Source organism: Eucalyptus grandis, chromosome 3, assembly GCF_016545825.1.
Source record: "Eucalyptus grandis isolate ANBG69807.140 chromosome 3, ASM1654582v1, whole genome shotgun sequence".
Taxonomy (NCBI): Eukaryota; Viridiplantae; Streptophyta; class Magnoliopsida; order Myrtales; family Myrtaceae; genus Eucalyptus; species Eucalyptus grandis.
The window spans coordinates 62,447,942-62,463,714 of NC_052614.1; the positions used below are offsets into that span (position 1 = coordinate 62,447,942).

Consider the following 15,773-nt stretch of genomic DNA (forward strand, 5'->3'; position numbering starts at 1 on the left):
GCTAAATTATTGCTAAAAGGTGGGTGGGGGGTTATTTTGGAAGATAGAGTCTTGAAAAGATAGGGTCAGTTTTCTTCTTCTCCCCCTTCTGGTGTTTTTTGTCTCTTTCACATCGCTTTGGTCCTTCAGGACACACAAGAACACTCACGTGAACGACTTGGGTAGGGTTCACTCCTATTCTCTTCCCTTTAAAAGAGCCTGAACAGTCTTTAACATAGGCCCTTTTTGCCCCCCTCCTCCCCTCTCTCTCTCTCTCTCTCTCTCTCTCTCTCTCTCTGAACCCTTCTTCTTCCTCTTCTTCTTCAGATTTCCTTTCACTTTTGCCTGAAAAAGGTTTATCATATACCTTTTACTTCTTCTCTTTGTGATCTGGTCCGTTTCATCTCTCTAAATGAATTCAGCTAATTACCATATAATACCACCTTCGCGCCTCGTTCTGGACCTTAATGAGGATCATCAGAGCCATGAGCTCTTCTTGATGAGCCCACCGAAATCTGAAGCTTCATCTTCATCTTCCTTCCCGCTCTCATCACCAAGTCCCATCTTCTACAACTTATTAGGTCAAGATCATCAAGGCGGGTCATGCAAATATGAAGATCATCATCCGCTTGAGAAGCTCCAACACCCTCAGGAGGTAAATACTAAATATAAATTCCATTAATCAAAATATATACGCATAGACATATATGTATGTATATAGTTGCAGTTACAAATTTTTCTAGTCATATTTTGACATCTAGAAAACATCACCTGTGCAGGTTGATCACAAGCCCGTTTCACAAGGAGAGTCTCATGGTGGTCATGGACTCAACATAACCTTGTGGAAGAAAGAAGAAGGAGGAGTGAGAGATGAGAGCGACCAAGTGGACAAGTATTATTCGGTGAAGTGGATGTCTTCCAAGATGAGGATCATGAAGAAGATGATGAGCTCAGATCACCATGAACAATCACAGGACAACACACCGATGATGACTAGTGGCTCAATTTCAGCTGGTGGTGATCACAAGTTGTTTGTAGAAGATCACAAGCGATTACCATCATCATCTTCTCTTGAGACTGATAGCAGCAGCAACAGCTCCTCCTACGACACCAACCCAATTAGGGTTTGCTCAGACTGTAACACCACCAAGACTCCACTTTGGAGGAGCGGCCCAAGAGGTCCAAAGGTATATATAGATATATGATCTATTATAGCTTTAACTAAATTTCATCAAATTCAAGTTGCTCTCTAGTGTGGATTTGGCAAGAGTAACACGAATATTGCCATAGTCAACTTAAGCTAAGCTTGCCTTGAGCAGAATAGTTTAGATATACACGTATCGTAATAGCTGTCAAAAGTAGTTCTTTTACTTGAATTTTATACTCTTTGAGTTTGAGATCAATCATAAAGATCTTAATTATAGTCAGAGTTTTTTTTTTTTCTTTTGTGATGTTGAGTTCAACTAATTCTTGTGTTATCATGTCTTGCTCGACTAGATATATGACATAAAAAATTAATGCACGATTTTTCATTTCTCAACTTGGTGCAGTCTCTCTGCAATGCTTGTGGGATCCGGCAAAGGAAGGCAAGACGAGCCATGGCTGCTGCCGCTGCAGCTGCAGCCGCCACAGACAGTGGAGATCTTCCTCCGGCCACAACGCTAACTCCAAAGAGCAAGTTGAAACAGCACAAGAACAAAAGGTCGAGTAGGGCCACTGTTTGTGGACAAGAGTCAATCAAAACAAAGCGTAAAGCAAAACCACATAAGAATCATGCATCCGTTGGTGGAAGAAAGCTTTGCCTGGAAGAGTTCGCCATAAGGTTGAGCAAGCACTTGGCTTTCCAGCGAGTATTCCCTCAGGAAGAGAAGGAAGCTGCGATCTTGCTCATGGCTTTATCCTATGGGCTCGTTCCTGGCTGATGAAGATGACGATGATCAGTCTGGAAGAAAGAGACAAAGTTTTTCTTACAAGACCAGTTCAATTCATATATTTTCGTTTAGCATTTGAGCAGCATTATTAGGAAGTGGCATGTTTTACTTTGTTTGAATCGATGTAGGTTGGAGGGTCGAGTTGGAGGGGAAACAACCAAAACCAGATGAGGATTAGTGAAGTGAATAATAATAATAATGACGCATAAAACAAATTAAGTGTTGAGTGGTGTGGTATCATTGTGTTGAAGTTGTAGTTCAGCAGGTTGATCACCAAAGTATGGATCTCCTGTTTGTTTACATGTTTGATTTTAACAAAAGAACTGATTTAAAAGATCCAGTTATTCTATGCACGCTTATATGTACTTAGTTTTTTGCTCGCTACATCTGTTCTCTTAAATTAGATTGGTCATATGATATCCACATGATCTGATGTTCACATGCATTGGGTGCACATACGTGGAGCCTGTTAGAATTCTTCATTTTGTGGCTACTTGCTGGTCCATAAATTGGGATGAAGCACCCGTTTTTCCATTTCTAAATTTTTCGTTCAAATTCGAATTGCATCCTCTAGTGTTACATGAGGATCCTCCCCAGGCTTGATTATATTATAAATCGCAACTTTACTGTCTAATGGGATGAATGGGTAGAAAAGAAAGTGAACTCAGTTTGCTGACAAGGCTCATTCATGGTTCTATTTCTATATAAGCCAAATTTATGTTTGTACTTAGATCCTAGATATTGTTGTATTCATCCTCAGAACATGCAACCAAGTATCACACATTTAATGACTCATGTAACCAGATGATCATTTACAGTCTTACATGAACAAAATCTACCCCAAGATACACAAGCATGTAAGTTGTAATTGTTAGCTAAGAGTTTCTATTTTGGGATGTTCTTGCAATTTTTGTTTAGTCCATAAATTTTGTGGCTGGATTTTCCATCTAGGGCTTCGAGTCTTGCCATTTCTGGAGTACGATGCAGTAAGCAGTAAAGACAAGCAACAACAAACGAACCCCCAGTCTAGCAGTACATTATACTATAGTCTCTTTTCTATAGCTAATTTCGAGTTTACCAAAAATAACTGAGACCGAGGATCACATTCAATCATGATGGCGATAATTCGAGCAGGCCCATCACAGCTTTTTTTTTTTTTTTTTTTTTTGACTTTTTTTTTTAATTTTTTTGGTCTGAGCCCTCAGAGGAAAAAGCACCTAAAAAAGCAGTATCCATTGTCTCAGACGTTGTCTGCACTCGGGCCTGATCAGCAATCTTCAATTACGGTTGTCCCAAGTGGAAGAGAGGGGCCTAGATTTGTATACTCATGATGGGAAACAGCCATGCAATGCATTGACCATGTTTTTGCTTTTCCTTCCGTGTTTTTCAATGTTGTTTTACACTTTATAACGAGTCTGCGTGTGTTCAGAACCAGATGGTCCCAAGCTGCGAAAGGTACGATAACTGTGGAGAAAGAAGCTAATGTACAGAAAAGGGAGAGGGGATGGATGAGGGTCTTCAAAGTTTTGATTTTTCTCGTGCAGTGTTGCAAGCTTTTAAGAGATGAACCGACCCTTTATCATGGCGTATCTTTTCGCGTTTATACGAGGAGAGCTAGAAACCCTAGTTTAGTAAGTTCCCGTTTGAAATGCAGTTGGACTTTGGTTGGACTTTCCAGGACGATGTTGCGGCTCTGTTGAAAGTGTTCGACCGCACTTCGTAGGCCCCCGACGCTTTTAAAGCTGTAACACTTCAAAGTAAACTTGAGAAAGCAAATTGTTATAGCTCTTTTGGAGTTTTTGAGACTTCAATTTTACGTCACTGTGACACTCCTTTCTTTATTTCACATAATTTCAAACAACTGAAGATATATCTAATCAATCAATTTGAATATTATTCCGTCCTCATGCTTTTAATAATACAACAATACACAATAACAACCCTAAGGATTACATTGAGAAGGAACATGCGTCTAAAGACGAGCACTTCGATGAAAATATACTTCAATTTGTACTAGCGTTTCAATTTGTACTAGCATATGACAGCTTCCTTTGATGATTTCGGGATTTTCTTAATTGCTTCATGCCTCCAATCTACAAAGGTTTCAAATGCGACTAAGATGGTATTGGAACTTAGGGTATTAAAGTAAGGTAATTAAAGTAATGTAAATGAAGGATGTTGCATGATGAAAGATTGATATTATGAGCATAGAGATGCTTGGAGGGAGTTCAACCATTTGTGAGTTCTTTCAAAGTTGGAGTTACTGTCTCTTGAATGCGAGTAAGATGGTATGGGAACTTAAGGTACTAAAGTTAAGTTATCAAAGTAACATAAATGAAGGATGTTACATGATGAAAGATTGATATTATAAGCATAGAGAAGCTTAAAGGTAGTTGAACCATTTGGGAGTTCAATCAAATTTGGAGTTTTAGTCTCCTTGAATATTGTAAATTGCAATGTCTTGGTGGCTCGTTTGAGAATCTTATAAATTCATTTAAGACTAGTTGAGGTATCTGATCGGGGTTTGGAGTCTAATCAATTTATATAATTGACCCTAATGTAAATTACGTGAAAAGCTTATGTAACGGATTCTACCATTAACAAAAAGCAAGGACTAAAACTTTAAATGCTCCTTAAAGGTTGATACTCGCTACACGCCTTTATACGGGCTTTAGCAAATCACCACTTTATAAGCATATTTACTTCTATTGGTATGAGGCCAAGTTTGAATAAATAAATGGATTTTATTGACAAGCGTTTTAGAGACACTTGTTAAACAACGAACAAATGACACCCTTAATTTCTGATAGATGAAATGTCTTGGGCTATCTTTAGAATTGTTGTTTTGAAAATCGGACTATTTCGAAATATTTGTCTTAACAAGTATTGGGGGAATACTAGTTGACATGACCTAGATAAATAAATCCCGAGCCCAATAAATATTTTGTTAATTGCATCGATTAAAGATGAGGTGAGTCAAAATCCCAATGGATGGTCTAATTGCAAATTTGTATGCACTTTTTGGTACAAGTAACTGAATTTACAAGTCACTTGCAACAATCTATTGATCAAATCATTAAGCCCCTATAGTGGTGTAAAGCAAGATCAATTGAGGTTTTCTCCATTCATTCTTTAATCTTCCTTCATTTGAAGATATACTTGTGGGCCACGAGGAATAAATATGGCTGGAACGGTCCAAAAATATATCTGATATAGCCATAGTTGAACTGTAGTTGTACATTGAAGTGTTGTAATTTTCATTTGATAATAAATGCTTTAAAATCGCGTTAAAGTTGGGTAAGACAGCTTGCCAAAAGTCAGTCCCATATTTTTTAAGTAGCTGTAGTTGTGATTTAAAGAGCTGTAGCATCCTTTTTATAATGGGATAATGATATAAATAGTTCATGAATTTTGATTCAATATGCAATGTGATTCTTGAATTTTTAATTTGTTTAATGTGATTATTAAATTTTAGCCCAATATATAATGTAGTACCTAAGCTTTTAATTTGTTCGACACGATCCCTAAACTTTTCGGTATATGTTCAAGTTAATCAAATATTTTTATATAGTTTAGAGATTATATTGAACATATTTAAAAATTCAGGAATTATATTAAATAAATTGAAAATTCATGAACAACATTACATGTTGAACTAAAATTTAGGGATCACATTACATAAATTAAAACTTTAGGGATCACATTACACATTAAACTAAAGTTTTAAAAATTATTTGTGTTATATTCCTTTTGCAATTGAAGTTGTTGCGTGGAATTAGTACTAATCAAGCCTATGGGGAATAAAAATGAAATCCTGAAAATAAGCCTTTCCCTTAAAAACAGATTTTCAATAATTACCATCTAAATAATTTCATGAAGTGAATTCCTTGGTTATGAACAAGCTCGTTTGCTTTTTTTTTTCTTTTTTTTTTTTTTTGGATCTGAAGCTTGTTTGCTTAAGTTGGTCAATATTCGAGGAATATCATCACATATCCATATTTCCTTGGAGATAGAAATAAACTTTGACCGACATGAAATTCGTTAATAAATTGACTTATCTTTTTGTCGATTAGTGTTGTTCAACAATCGATAATTAACGGTGTGCCATACAACATCACACCGTATTACTCTAGACGAATATCATTGACCATGCAAGTGGGTGAAAATTGTCACATCTATTATTATTATTATTATTATTATTATTATTATTTTAATATCATTAGTCAGGGAATATTTTTATTTAGACATATGCTTTTCTTTCCCAACAAGAAACTCTTGTTTCGCAGCAAAGCAGCAGGCTCGATCCCATGTTTTAGCCGTTAACCACAATCAATCCTCGGATGATTGTGTCTGAATCGGAGTTTAATCCACGCACTCGCAAGTGAAGCCCAAAAGTTGAAATCTTGGGTATACCCATTTGCAGATGGAGTCCCCTCCTCCACCTCCACCTCCTCCTCCTCCTCCGCCGCCGCCAACGCCGGCGGCGGCTGTGGCGGCGGCGGCGGCTGACGTGCCTTCTCCGACGGGATCGCAAGCATCTCGTTACAAGCCCGTTTGGCGCCTTCTCTTGATTTCAAACTTCGTCCTCGGTGGTCAGTTCGCTTCTCTGTTTCTCTTTCTATCCGCGCGTTCTTGTTAGGGTCTATCGTTGCATTCGACCTGGAAAGGTGGCTATGGCATGCTGGTTCTCGTGTTAGAAGTGTTGCCACGTCCAAGTTTCGATCTTTTCGCGGCATTGCGCGGAAAAAGCGGTTCTTGATCGTGGGCCTGGAGTTTCGTGCATTACCTGTTTGATGAAATGCTTGTGTGATGGGTTTAGCTGAACTGTTCCATTCATTTGTTAAAGGTGTGCTTACTCTGGGGCGAGAAGACCTTCCTCTTTTCTTATTCTTCTCTATGTCCCGGATTTATGCTTATAGACACTAGACTCTTGTTAGAGTGTGGTTCATACTCCCCATCAACAGAAAGGCACGGGGGTCCTGTTTTCCAATGAGTGGGTGGGGGTTTAGGGGCAGCACCCCTGTGAGAGGGCTTTTATAATTTGAACTTGTATTTTATTGATAATTTGAACTTAGGCCCATGAATAGCTATTGTTATTTATATTTAATCTCTTCCTCTTGTAGTTTAGAGTTGTAACAGAGAGGTGGAGTTACTAATTATAGTGAAATTCTCTGTTGGATGTAGCTTTGATTTAAATGTGAATTAGGATAAATCTTGCATTTCAATTTCTCTTTCTTGCCTTTACTCTATTTCGTTGTGTTTGTGCGCCTAATCCTAACAACCCTTGCTCTAGAGTTTTCTTACCTAGCAAAGTAGCAAACTAGTGAAACTTAGTCCCTTTACTCCAGGTACTGAAGGCTGTAAAATTGCAGCCTAAGAACTACTTTGAATACCCAAAAACAACAAAGAGGCCAATTTGAGAAAATATGTTTCGCCTTGAGGGGCGGCTATCACTACTACTTAGGTTTCTGATTTTGGCTTTCATATCGCGGATCTTGGTCATGCTTTATGCAAACTTAGCAAACTTACCTCTTATTGTATTTACTTCTTTGTCTTTCATCCCCCCTGAACAGAATAGCCCCGTTCTTTCAAATTCAAAAATGAAAATAATTGTATTTACACCATAATTTTCACCTACTAAATTCAACACTAAGGAACGAGGATCCCTCATTTCACCAACCACTTCTCAATGTCCACTCCTTCTCTTATAAATACATAACATAATCGCTTCCACCCATTGAGGGTAACTAGGGAAGTCAGTTAAAGAACTCCAGAGATGAGCTGGTGAGGTATCTTCAAGGGATTCAGCTTTGAGGGTGTCTTCCTATGTGGGGGTAATCTTGTATAAAGTTTTTTGATTGTTGTATGAGGCTCTTGGTCAATTTTATCGCATCTAGTGTCTCCTTCTTCTAATTCAATAATTTTCACAATAGTCACATGTTATGCCAGTAGCTCAGATGCAACAAAGCACCATTGTTTATTGCAAAATGGTAATTTACATCCTCTACTCTTATCTTGTAGTCATTATTGCCATTCTTGATAAGTAGGGACTGAGTTTTAGGAGGACTCTGATCAATTCCTCTAAAAAATTTTGGGATGAGAAATGTGTAAAGGCATTAATCTGGGTATAATGGAAATGCTATTTTGCATATATGCTCATGTTTTGCTTTCACAACCTTGACAATGAGGCACTTCAGAGAGGTTGCAAGGTAAGTGGAAAGAAGCATTACTGCTTCATGGCTCCTGCATTCTAGTTTATTAGGTGCTTTCGTGAATGATGTGGAGATCATTAGGGCTGTCTTAAAAGGCCAGGGGAGATTGTAGGTTCTTTTTGCAGCTATCTTGCTCTTTGAAATACTTAATTCATCTCATTCAATATTTAACAAATATAGACATAAAGTGTCTTCCTGGTGTCAGCTGATTTTAAGTTTGTGAATCAAAACACCAAGAATGATTACCTCTTCTTGTTGAGAAATTATCCAAATGAATTGGCTCATATTTAGTCCGGCTCAACAGGGGCCCCCCAATGATGATTCTAATAATGGAAATATGCAGTCATCTCATCAGTGTATTGCTTTGGAGTAAACTGTCTTTGGAAAGACAAATTTCAATTTTTTGACTTGTAGTCCCTCTAGGGAGTTAATGGATAATCCTGAAGCTTAGATGAGGGGTGTTTGGTGAATGAAATTGTCTGACTCTACCATCTTCGCCTTTTACGCAAAGGTTAAGTAACATATGCAGCTTGAAAGTGACATGTTCCTCATTGTTGTAGACTGCATTTCCGAGAAGTTTGCTTCCTTGTATGTTGAATATTGCAGAAGACATTGCATACTCATGTAGAAATGAAGCATAGTTATAGATTGTGAAGTTCTTGACTTTGAACATTGCAGCTTATATCTTCTCACGAGCCGGGAAAAGGGACAAGATTAAAACTGCTGACCGTAGGGTAGAAGAGAGTAAAGCGGAAAAAGAAGTGTCTGCTTCTCCACCAATAAATATGGATGTTTATGCAGAGGAATCCCTCCTTCAGTCCTTGGGCAGGGAGCCTGTGAAAATTCTTCAGCCCATTCCTGAAGAAGAAAAACGGGAGCTATACAAATGGATTCTAGAAGAGAAAAGGAAAGTGAAACCCAAGAGCCGTGAAGAGAAAAAGCAAATTGACGAGGAAAAGGCCATCCTTAAACAGTTCATTCGTGCAGAATCTATTCCGGATTTATAGCTAATTGTTCCCATTCCTCCTCAATAGATGGTTAGTTAACATTTTTTACTTACAAGAGCTGCTTTCAGGATATGCACATTTTTGTAGATCGATAACTAATGATCTACTGGTCGGCCGAGGCTTTTCTGCTATGCTCGAGCTGCATGACCAGCACTTCCCTTGAATGGGCGGGTTTTGCAGCTGTAGCTGGAAAAAGTAATAATTCTATTGAGCTCTGGGAGAAACTGACATCACATTTTTGTGGTTTCTTGGCATGCAAGATGCAAAATACCCAAGCCTTTAATATCGGCGGCTTCGGTCATGTGAGGGCTGTACACAGTGCACGGGAGCTGATATAGAGTCACCAGAAGCTCCTCCAAGAGAAACCTTACAACTATTAGAGCATTATTTCTTTGACCACTAATCAACTCACACGTGAGCGTTGCTAGTGAGGTTGAAATTTTATCTCCTCACAATTGTTTCATCGTTGTTGTATGGTGTTATGCTCTCTTTCAGGTGCTACTTTAAGCAGGACACATCAGAAACTCTCTCAGACTCTTGTCGCTCGTGTTAATGGGAATCTGTGTCTTAATCTTCTAAACTTGACATAAATACAAATGAAAGTAACTAGGCTTTAATGACCGGAATAAAGCGCAGGCATTGCGTCAAACTTACAGTCGAGGTACATTTCTGGCTAATGGGGAACTCGAATTTCCGACATTTTAAATCTTGAGAGGGGAGAAGATCAGGTTATCTAAATGTGAAAAATGAGAAAAAGGGATTGACGAGTCGAGGTTCCCTCTAAAATCCAGATGTAATCATACAGAAGTAGTCTACAGCCGCAATTCGGATAATATTTGGTTGACCATCGTTGGCGATCAGAAAAGAACAGCTGAAGTTCTTGAAACCAAACGACCCAAACTGCTGTAACTGTCATTTAGAGACAACGCTCGTGGTCAGGCTAAGATTCAAGAAATGACCGAGTGAGACAAACATGAGATCTTTCATTTCCAGATTTTGAGGTGGGTAATAATGCAATTTTGTAATCGTGGGACCCTTCCATGCAACGTTACCCCAAGTCCAACCACAAACGCTACCCTCCCCCACTCCTTTTTTCTTCTCCTCTCTACCCCTCCAGGCAGGCAGGTGCAGTTGCAGAACAGAGTGGATTCCCTATTTTCATAAACCAATTGCTCCTAGCCATTTGCACTTGGAAGTTTTCGTGAGAACTGTGTCTTTTCAATGCCGGGATCAATTCAAATTTCAGGTACTATCACGCAAATTGATCTTCATTACTTTATGGTGCTCCATTCAGTTTCATGCTAAGAAAGGAGTCGGTCTTTTGAGTTCTTGCTCCAGTTCTGGATATTGTTAATCTTCCCTCTACATCACCTCCTTCTTCCATGTCCATCCAAGGTTAGTATCTTCATTTCCTTGCTTTTGCTCATTCATTATCCTCTTGAAGTATCAAAATTGAAGTGTTTGGATTCTGAAGTTCTTGATTTAAGCTTCTTTTTTTTTTTTTGGGTGTTGCAGTAACAATGGGGAAAAGGGAGTATCAGATTGGAGATGATGGTGATTTCTCAATGTAATGCTAGATTTAATTCAAATCTTTTGTCCCTTTGTCGGTTTTCGAGTTTTTGCCATTGGATGTTTTGATTAAGCATTCCACATGTGGTTTTGAGTTGGTACAGTCCATTAACTACCCTCCGTGAGAATTTGGTTGTGAAACTACTGGACCCAGATGGAAACGAGATGTCTCGAACAGGTACGGTGGGTATTTCTAGATTTAAAAGAGTATGGAGTTTTACTTTCCTGGTGGAGTAAGAATAATGGGATTTAGTTATTCTGTTTGGAGGAAGGTGTTGAGACCAAATTGGTTGTTGAGAAAGGCCTTTGGGATGATTTCTTCCCTTTTGAAGGGGGTGGGGAAGTGCATTTGAAGATCCAGTTCACCCTCAGCGAGGAAGAGCAGAATCGAATACGAATGATGGTAATCTTCACTTCATCTCTCTAGGCTTGCAACGTTAATGATTCAGGACTAAACCCTTTGCTTCTCTCCCCTCATTTGTCAGTTTTGGGATTACACGGTGAAGAATTTGAATCAATACACTGGAATTCAATCAGTTTACGTGCCATAAAGAAATGGCATCATCTCTGTTGCAGCATTTACTTAATTGTGTATTGTAGTTTGATATGTGTGCTTAATATTTAGAGACTATCTGCACTAAAGAAGAAGCATGGTGAACTTCTCAACCCCACTTCTAAAGTTACCGAGAGTGCTTCAGCTGTTTGGAGAAAAGTTGCCACTGAAGGGAATGTAGAAACTTCAGGTTTGCTCTTAATTTCTTTATGAAGAGCAGAAGCCTTTGAGTGATTTTTAGCATTTAGAACATGTTTATCTGATGTTCACGCATCTCTCTGTAAAGGATCACTTGGACACCCTCAAGTTGGATCTGAGAAGATCAAAGCAGAAATGGCACAAGGCGCTTCAGTAGTAGATTCTTTTGAAGTAGCCAATGCCAAATCTGGAATTTGTAAACTGACTCAGCCTAGTGAGAAGCAAATAATCCCAGTTAAGGATCATATGCCGGGTAAGCTGTTTTTTCTATTGTTCGGACAAGATGAAGAGCAGTTCAAGCATCAATTCTTTCTAATGGTTTTCATGCCTGTTCATGAAGCATACAGATGGAAGTGAAGATACTTCACCAAGTACTCCATTTCAGAGGATTGATTCAGGCCTGACCAGAGTTAGTTCGAAGAAAATGTTCAAAAATATTGAGAACCAGTCACCAAATAATGCTGTTCTTGCAGCAGCTTCTCAAGGAAAAAAAGATTCTTTGTTTCCTCACTTGACGTCAACCTCCTCCACTGTGAAAACTTCTTCGGTCTTTCCTGCACTTGAGGAAGGCGTCACTCGCAATATGGAGGCACAAGATCCTCTCGAGAGTACTCCAAGCAATGTAAGGAAAGTGATAAGTGTGTTTGAAAGTAGTCTAGTTCAGGTATATCTAGCGTGCCACTTCCAAAATTAATTTTAGTGTTGCTGTGGGCTTAGTAGATTTTATGTTCATGACATGTTACTCTCAATCGCAATAATCAGGATATGCAACCTCATACAAAAGCACCACCAGCTAAAACAGAACCAAGCATGTCCAGAACAGAAGATATTGCTAACCATCAATTTAAAAAAATTAAGATAGAGATTAGCAAAGGAGCTGAGCTGATTCCACGGAAGGTCCAAAGTCCTTTTCTTAAGGAAGAGTCGCAACGAGCACAAAGTGCAACAGGAATTGTTCCAACTAGAACACTGCACAGTATTAAATCTTCTCGTGACACTGGGCAGTCATATTTAACAGCATCGGAGAGTCAACAAGATAGTTTACATGATTGGGCTTCTGAGCAACATGATTCTAGTGGCAATGTGGTTGAAAGGAGTGGAAAAGCAATAGGTTCTATAGAATCACAAAAAATCAAATTTCAAAGAGCTTCGAATGATAAAGTGAAGTCAATGAGTTGCTACCAAGGGGAACATGATGTATTTGAGAGGTCAGGTGTGTGGATATTCCCTGACGAATCCAGAAACCTTTGTATTACTACGGGAGGGAAACAGGCGATGCATCTGATGGGATGCTGCAGTATTGAAACGAGTAAATGGAAGGGGAAGATTAAAATTTCGATGCCTGAGAATGCTCGAGAGGTATATTTATGACTTTTAGCTTCCAGTCTTTTGGTCCATAAATTGGCTGTAATCATCCATACTCTTAGGTTCAAACCTATTAGCAGGACAGTATTGTGAAGAGTTGCAAGAACAAAAGTTTGATTGTGGGTGTGTCCGTACGGGGTTGCATATCCTAGAGATTAAAAAAAAAAAAAAACTAAAGTATGTCCAACTTCTGAATTAAAGGCTTTGAGCTCACCTCGCACGATAAAGATTATAGAGCCTGAGGGAACTTTGTAATGAAAATATTGCCTTATAAGGACATGTAAATAGTTATAAGGTTGTGATAGTCTTTTTCTATTTATGTCTGGCTGTTAGCAGCAACTTGTGCCGTTCATCTTTTTTAAATGTTGAGTTTGGATTGAAATCAATGCTTTACTTCATTAGTAGGGTATGAAAGCATGTCATCAAGTTGGAGATTTTTCATATATTGGAACATTATGCTTGGTTGGTCTATATTATGATGTTTAAGCATGGCTAATCCCAGCTTTGTTGAACGAGATTCATTTAGCAAGTACACATTGGCATTAGAAGCATTCATGACTGAGTTTGACAGACTACATTACGGAATATAAGATCTAAAATAGCTGTTTTTGACAATCCTTCATACCTGCATTAATTAGTGGATGGATTTGAAGCCTTGTGAATGTCTCATTAATGACTTTCAGCATATGAAGGTGAAAAGAAATGGAAACGAGATGAAGAAAGACCAGAGGACTTCTTACACAAAGACTAGACCAAAAACTGACAGTTCAACAGACGCCAATCCTTCTGGAGGACCGATTGGACAGGTGGAAATTTGCAGAATTTTACTATTTCAACTAGAATGTTCATAAGAAAAAGCTAATTTGGATCATTAGTTCTCGGTGAGATTTTCAATGCTCTGCTTCATACATGGCGAATAATAGTGAGAAATCTGTAAATGGTTGTGACTGATTGGTGGTGAGTCCGCATGTGTTATTGCTCAGTGACTTGTGAATTAACTGGAACGATTAACAGCACATTATAATCAGCAAAAAAAACACAGCTCGAACTGAAAGAACAACCATCCCGTCAACTGCTAAATGTTTCTCCCTCCTTGCTAGGTGATGAAAGTTGCAATTATGGTAGGATTTGGGGCTCTTGTTCTGCTCACCAGGCAAAGAAAAGACAGGTACTTGTCGTACTTCTCCTTGGCCAGGCTCATCTATCCTTGCCAGTTTGCCCTGAAAAATTTCGGAATGTAGATATTGCTAATATCCCACGATCATGACAATTGGCCGCAACCTGTGAAAACGTCTTATAATTTCACGGGTCTCCTTGTTATATGACAGTTTTATCAGCCTGCTTTGTCGGTCTTGATTCCTGATGTCGGCCAATTTCATTGCATTGCAGATAACATTGCATGGTGGCGAAGAAGCTAATGGGGAAAATATCACATGATCGAGCTAGAACAGTGTCTGGTTATGGATTCATATCTGCTTGTTCATATTCTATAGTATCTGCCAAAGTTATCAGAACCGTCTTTCTTCTCGCCTGATTTTACGAGTGAAAGATCTTTGTGTAAGCATCATAGAGTTGCAACTGTACATTCATTCTTGAAGCAACTCGACGATCTTGAAAGTAGATCATCTCCTTCTCGAGCCCGTTCTTTCTTCGCCATCTTCACTGGTATACCCCATAGGTTTTGTCTGGTGATCGCAGCACAATTCAAATGTCTGCTGTAGGAAAGAAATAAGACTCCTCACGGGATATTATAAAGCTAAAGTTTGCATCTAAATCTCTCCTCTGACTTTCGTGCTAATTGATCCAATGGATGCAATACAGTTAATCAGTGGCAATCTTTCGACAATCATAAATGTTAAGCATGTTACTGATATCAATTAGATCGCACAATTTTATGTTTGAATTGTGATATTCAGTGTGAGATTAATTATGAATGTCCATTGCCTACTAATTATCAAAGGAATGAGAGGAGAACCGTATTGTGATTCATTAAATTCCGGTCAATTGCTAAAATGTTAGGACACCTTGAAGTCATTAGAAAGGAAGTAGTATTTACAAATTACAACCAACATATTAGTCTTATTTATCATCTTAGGACACGTTTGACAATATTTCGTTTAAAAATTAAGGGAAACGTAAATAAAAAAAAGTGTTTTTATTACGGGAACAATTTTTCAACAAAAAAAAACGCGTTTGGTAAACTTGTTATGGGAAAAAAATGAACAGAAACACGTTTGGTAAATTTGTATAATTTTTTATTTCTTTTTTTTAATATTTTTATTTTATTTTTTTCTTATTTTTTTCTTTTTTTTTTTCCTTTTTTTTTTTCTTCTTTTGGCCGATTGCCGACCTCGGCCATGGCCGGCGATCGGCTGATGAGGGCCTCGCCTTGGCCGGGCGAGCTCGAGCTCGCCTAAATCCGGCGAGGCCGAGTTCACCCGGCGATCGGCGAGGCTCGGCGTCGCCGGCCACCGCATCGGCCCGCCCGGCTAAGGCGAGGCCAAGCCGCCAGAGGGTCGACGACGCTCGGCCTCGTCGGGGACCAGTGACGCCGGCGAGGTCGCCGACCCTACGATGCGCCCGTCGCCGGCCCTGGCCGAGGCTGGCGACTGGCCAAAGAAAAAAGAAAGAAAAAAAAGTATTTCTAAATTTTGTTCCAGAAACAAGAAAGAACTTTTTTTAATTTTTATTTCATTTGAGATGTGTTTTTGGGAACAAAAAAATAATTTTGGAACAAAAACGCATGCGTTTCCTAGTTTTAAAACAAAAAAAAAAAAATTGTTCAAAAACAGAAAAAAGAAATGCAAACAAATGTAGCCTTAGTAACATGCAATTGTCACGAAACAAAAGAAAGACGACTTGAGAGGTTCCCCGGAGTCGACCGTGGTAGACCTCTTGTGCTCGCTCGAATTCCCAACGAGCTTTCTCCCAAAGTTTCTAGAAAACTCTAGGTTCATTT

At 38.8% G+C, this 15,773-nt stretch overlaps 3 protein-coding genes across 12 annotated transcripts; all 3 read left to right on the plus strand.

Moving 5' to 3' along the window:
- The first annotated feature begins 224 nt into the window (after positions 1–224).
- Positions 225–2,263, plus strand: LOC104438318 (GATA transcription factor 21). The gene is made up of 3 exons (XM_010051441.3): positions 225–634; positions 759–1,166; positions 1,530–2,263. The coding sequence occupies exons 1-3, from the start codon at positions 392–394 to the stop codon at positions 1,899–1,901; spliced, it is 1,023 nt and encodes a 340-aa protein (XP_010049743.2). The 5' UTR covers positions 225–391; the 3' UTR covers positions 1,902–2,263.
- Positions 2,264–6,172: 3,909 nt separating this feature from the next.
- Positions 6,173–9,592, plus strand: LOC104438317 (protein STRUBBELIG-RECEPTOR FAMILY 3). 2 transcript variants are annotated; one of them, XM_010051439.3, is made up of 3 exons: positions 6,173–6,502; positions 8,801–9,159; positions 9,390–9,592. In XM_010051439.3, the coding sequence occupies exons 1-2, from the start codon at positions 6,334–6,336 to the stop codon at positions 9,127–9,129; spliced, it is 498 nt and encodes a 165-aa protein (XP_010049741.2). In that variant the 5' UTR covers positions 6,173–6,333; the 3' UTR covers positions 9,130–9,159; positions 9,390–9,592. The 2 variants fall into 2 exon arrangements, with proteins under 2 accessions (XP_010049741.2, XP_010049739.2); XM_010051437.3 differs by having other exon boundaries at positions 8,801–9,592.
- A 410-nt stretch (positions 9,593–10,002) lies between these two features.
- On the plus strand, positions 10,003–14,465 carry LOC104438166 (hypothetical protein). 9 transcript variants are annotated; one of them, XM_039308000.1, is made up of 12 exons: positions 10,003–10,375; positions 10,468–10,524; positions 10,645–10,696; positions 10,803–10,876; positions 10,971–11,101; positions 11,324–11,441; positions 11,538–11,702; positions 11,797–12,113; positions 12,212–12,808; positions 13,507–13,620; positions 13,915–13,982; positions 14,204–14,465. In XM_039308000.1, the coding sequence occupies exons 1-12, from the start codon at positions 10,351–10,353 to the stop codon at positions 14,205–14,207; spliced, it is 1,722 nt and encodes a 573-aa protein (XP_039163934.1). In that variant the 5' UTR covers positions 10,003–10,350; the 3' UTR covers positions 14,208–14,465. The 9 variants fall into 9 exon arrangements, with proteins under 9 accessions (XP_039163934.1, XP_039163935.1, XP_018727053.2 ...); XM_039308001.1 differs by having other exon boundaries at positions 10,005–10,375; positions 11,797–12,071; positions 13,498–13,620; XM_018871508.2 differs by having other exon boundaries at positions 10,007–10,375; positions 13,498–13,620.
- The last annotated feature ends 1,308 nt before the right edge of the window (positions 14,466–15,773 follow it).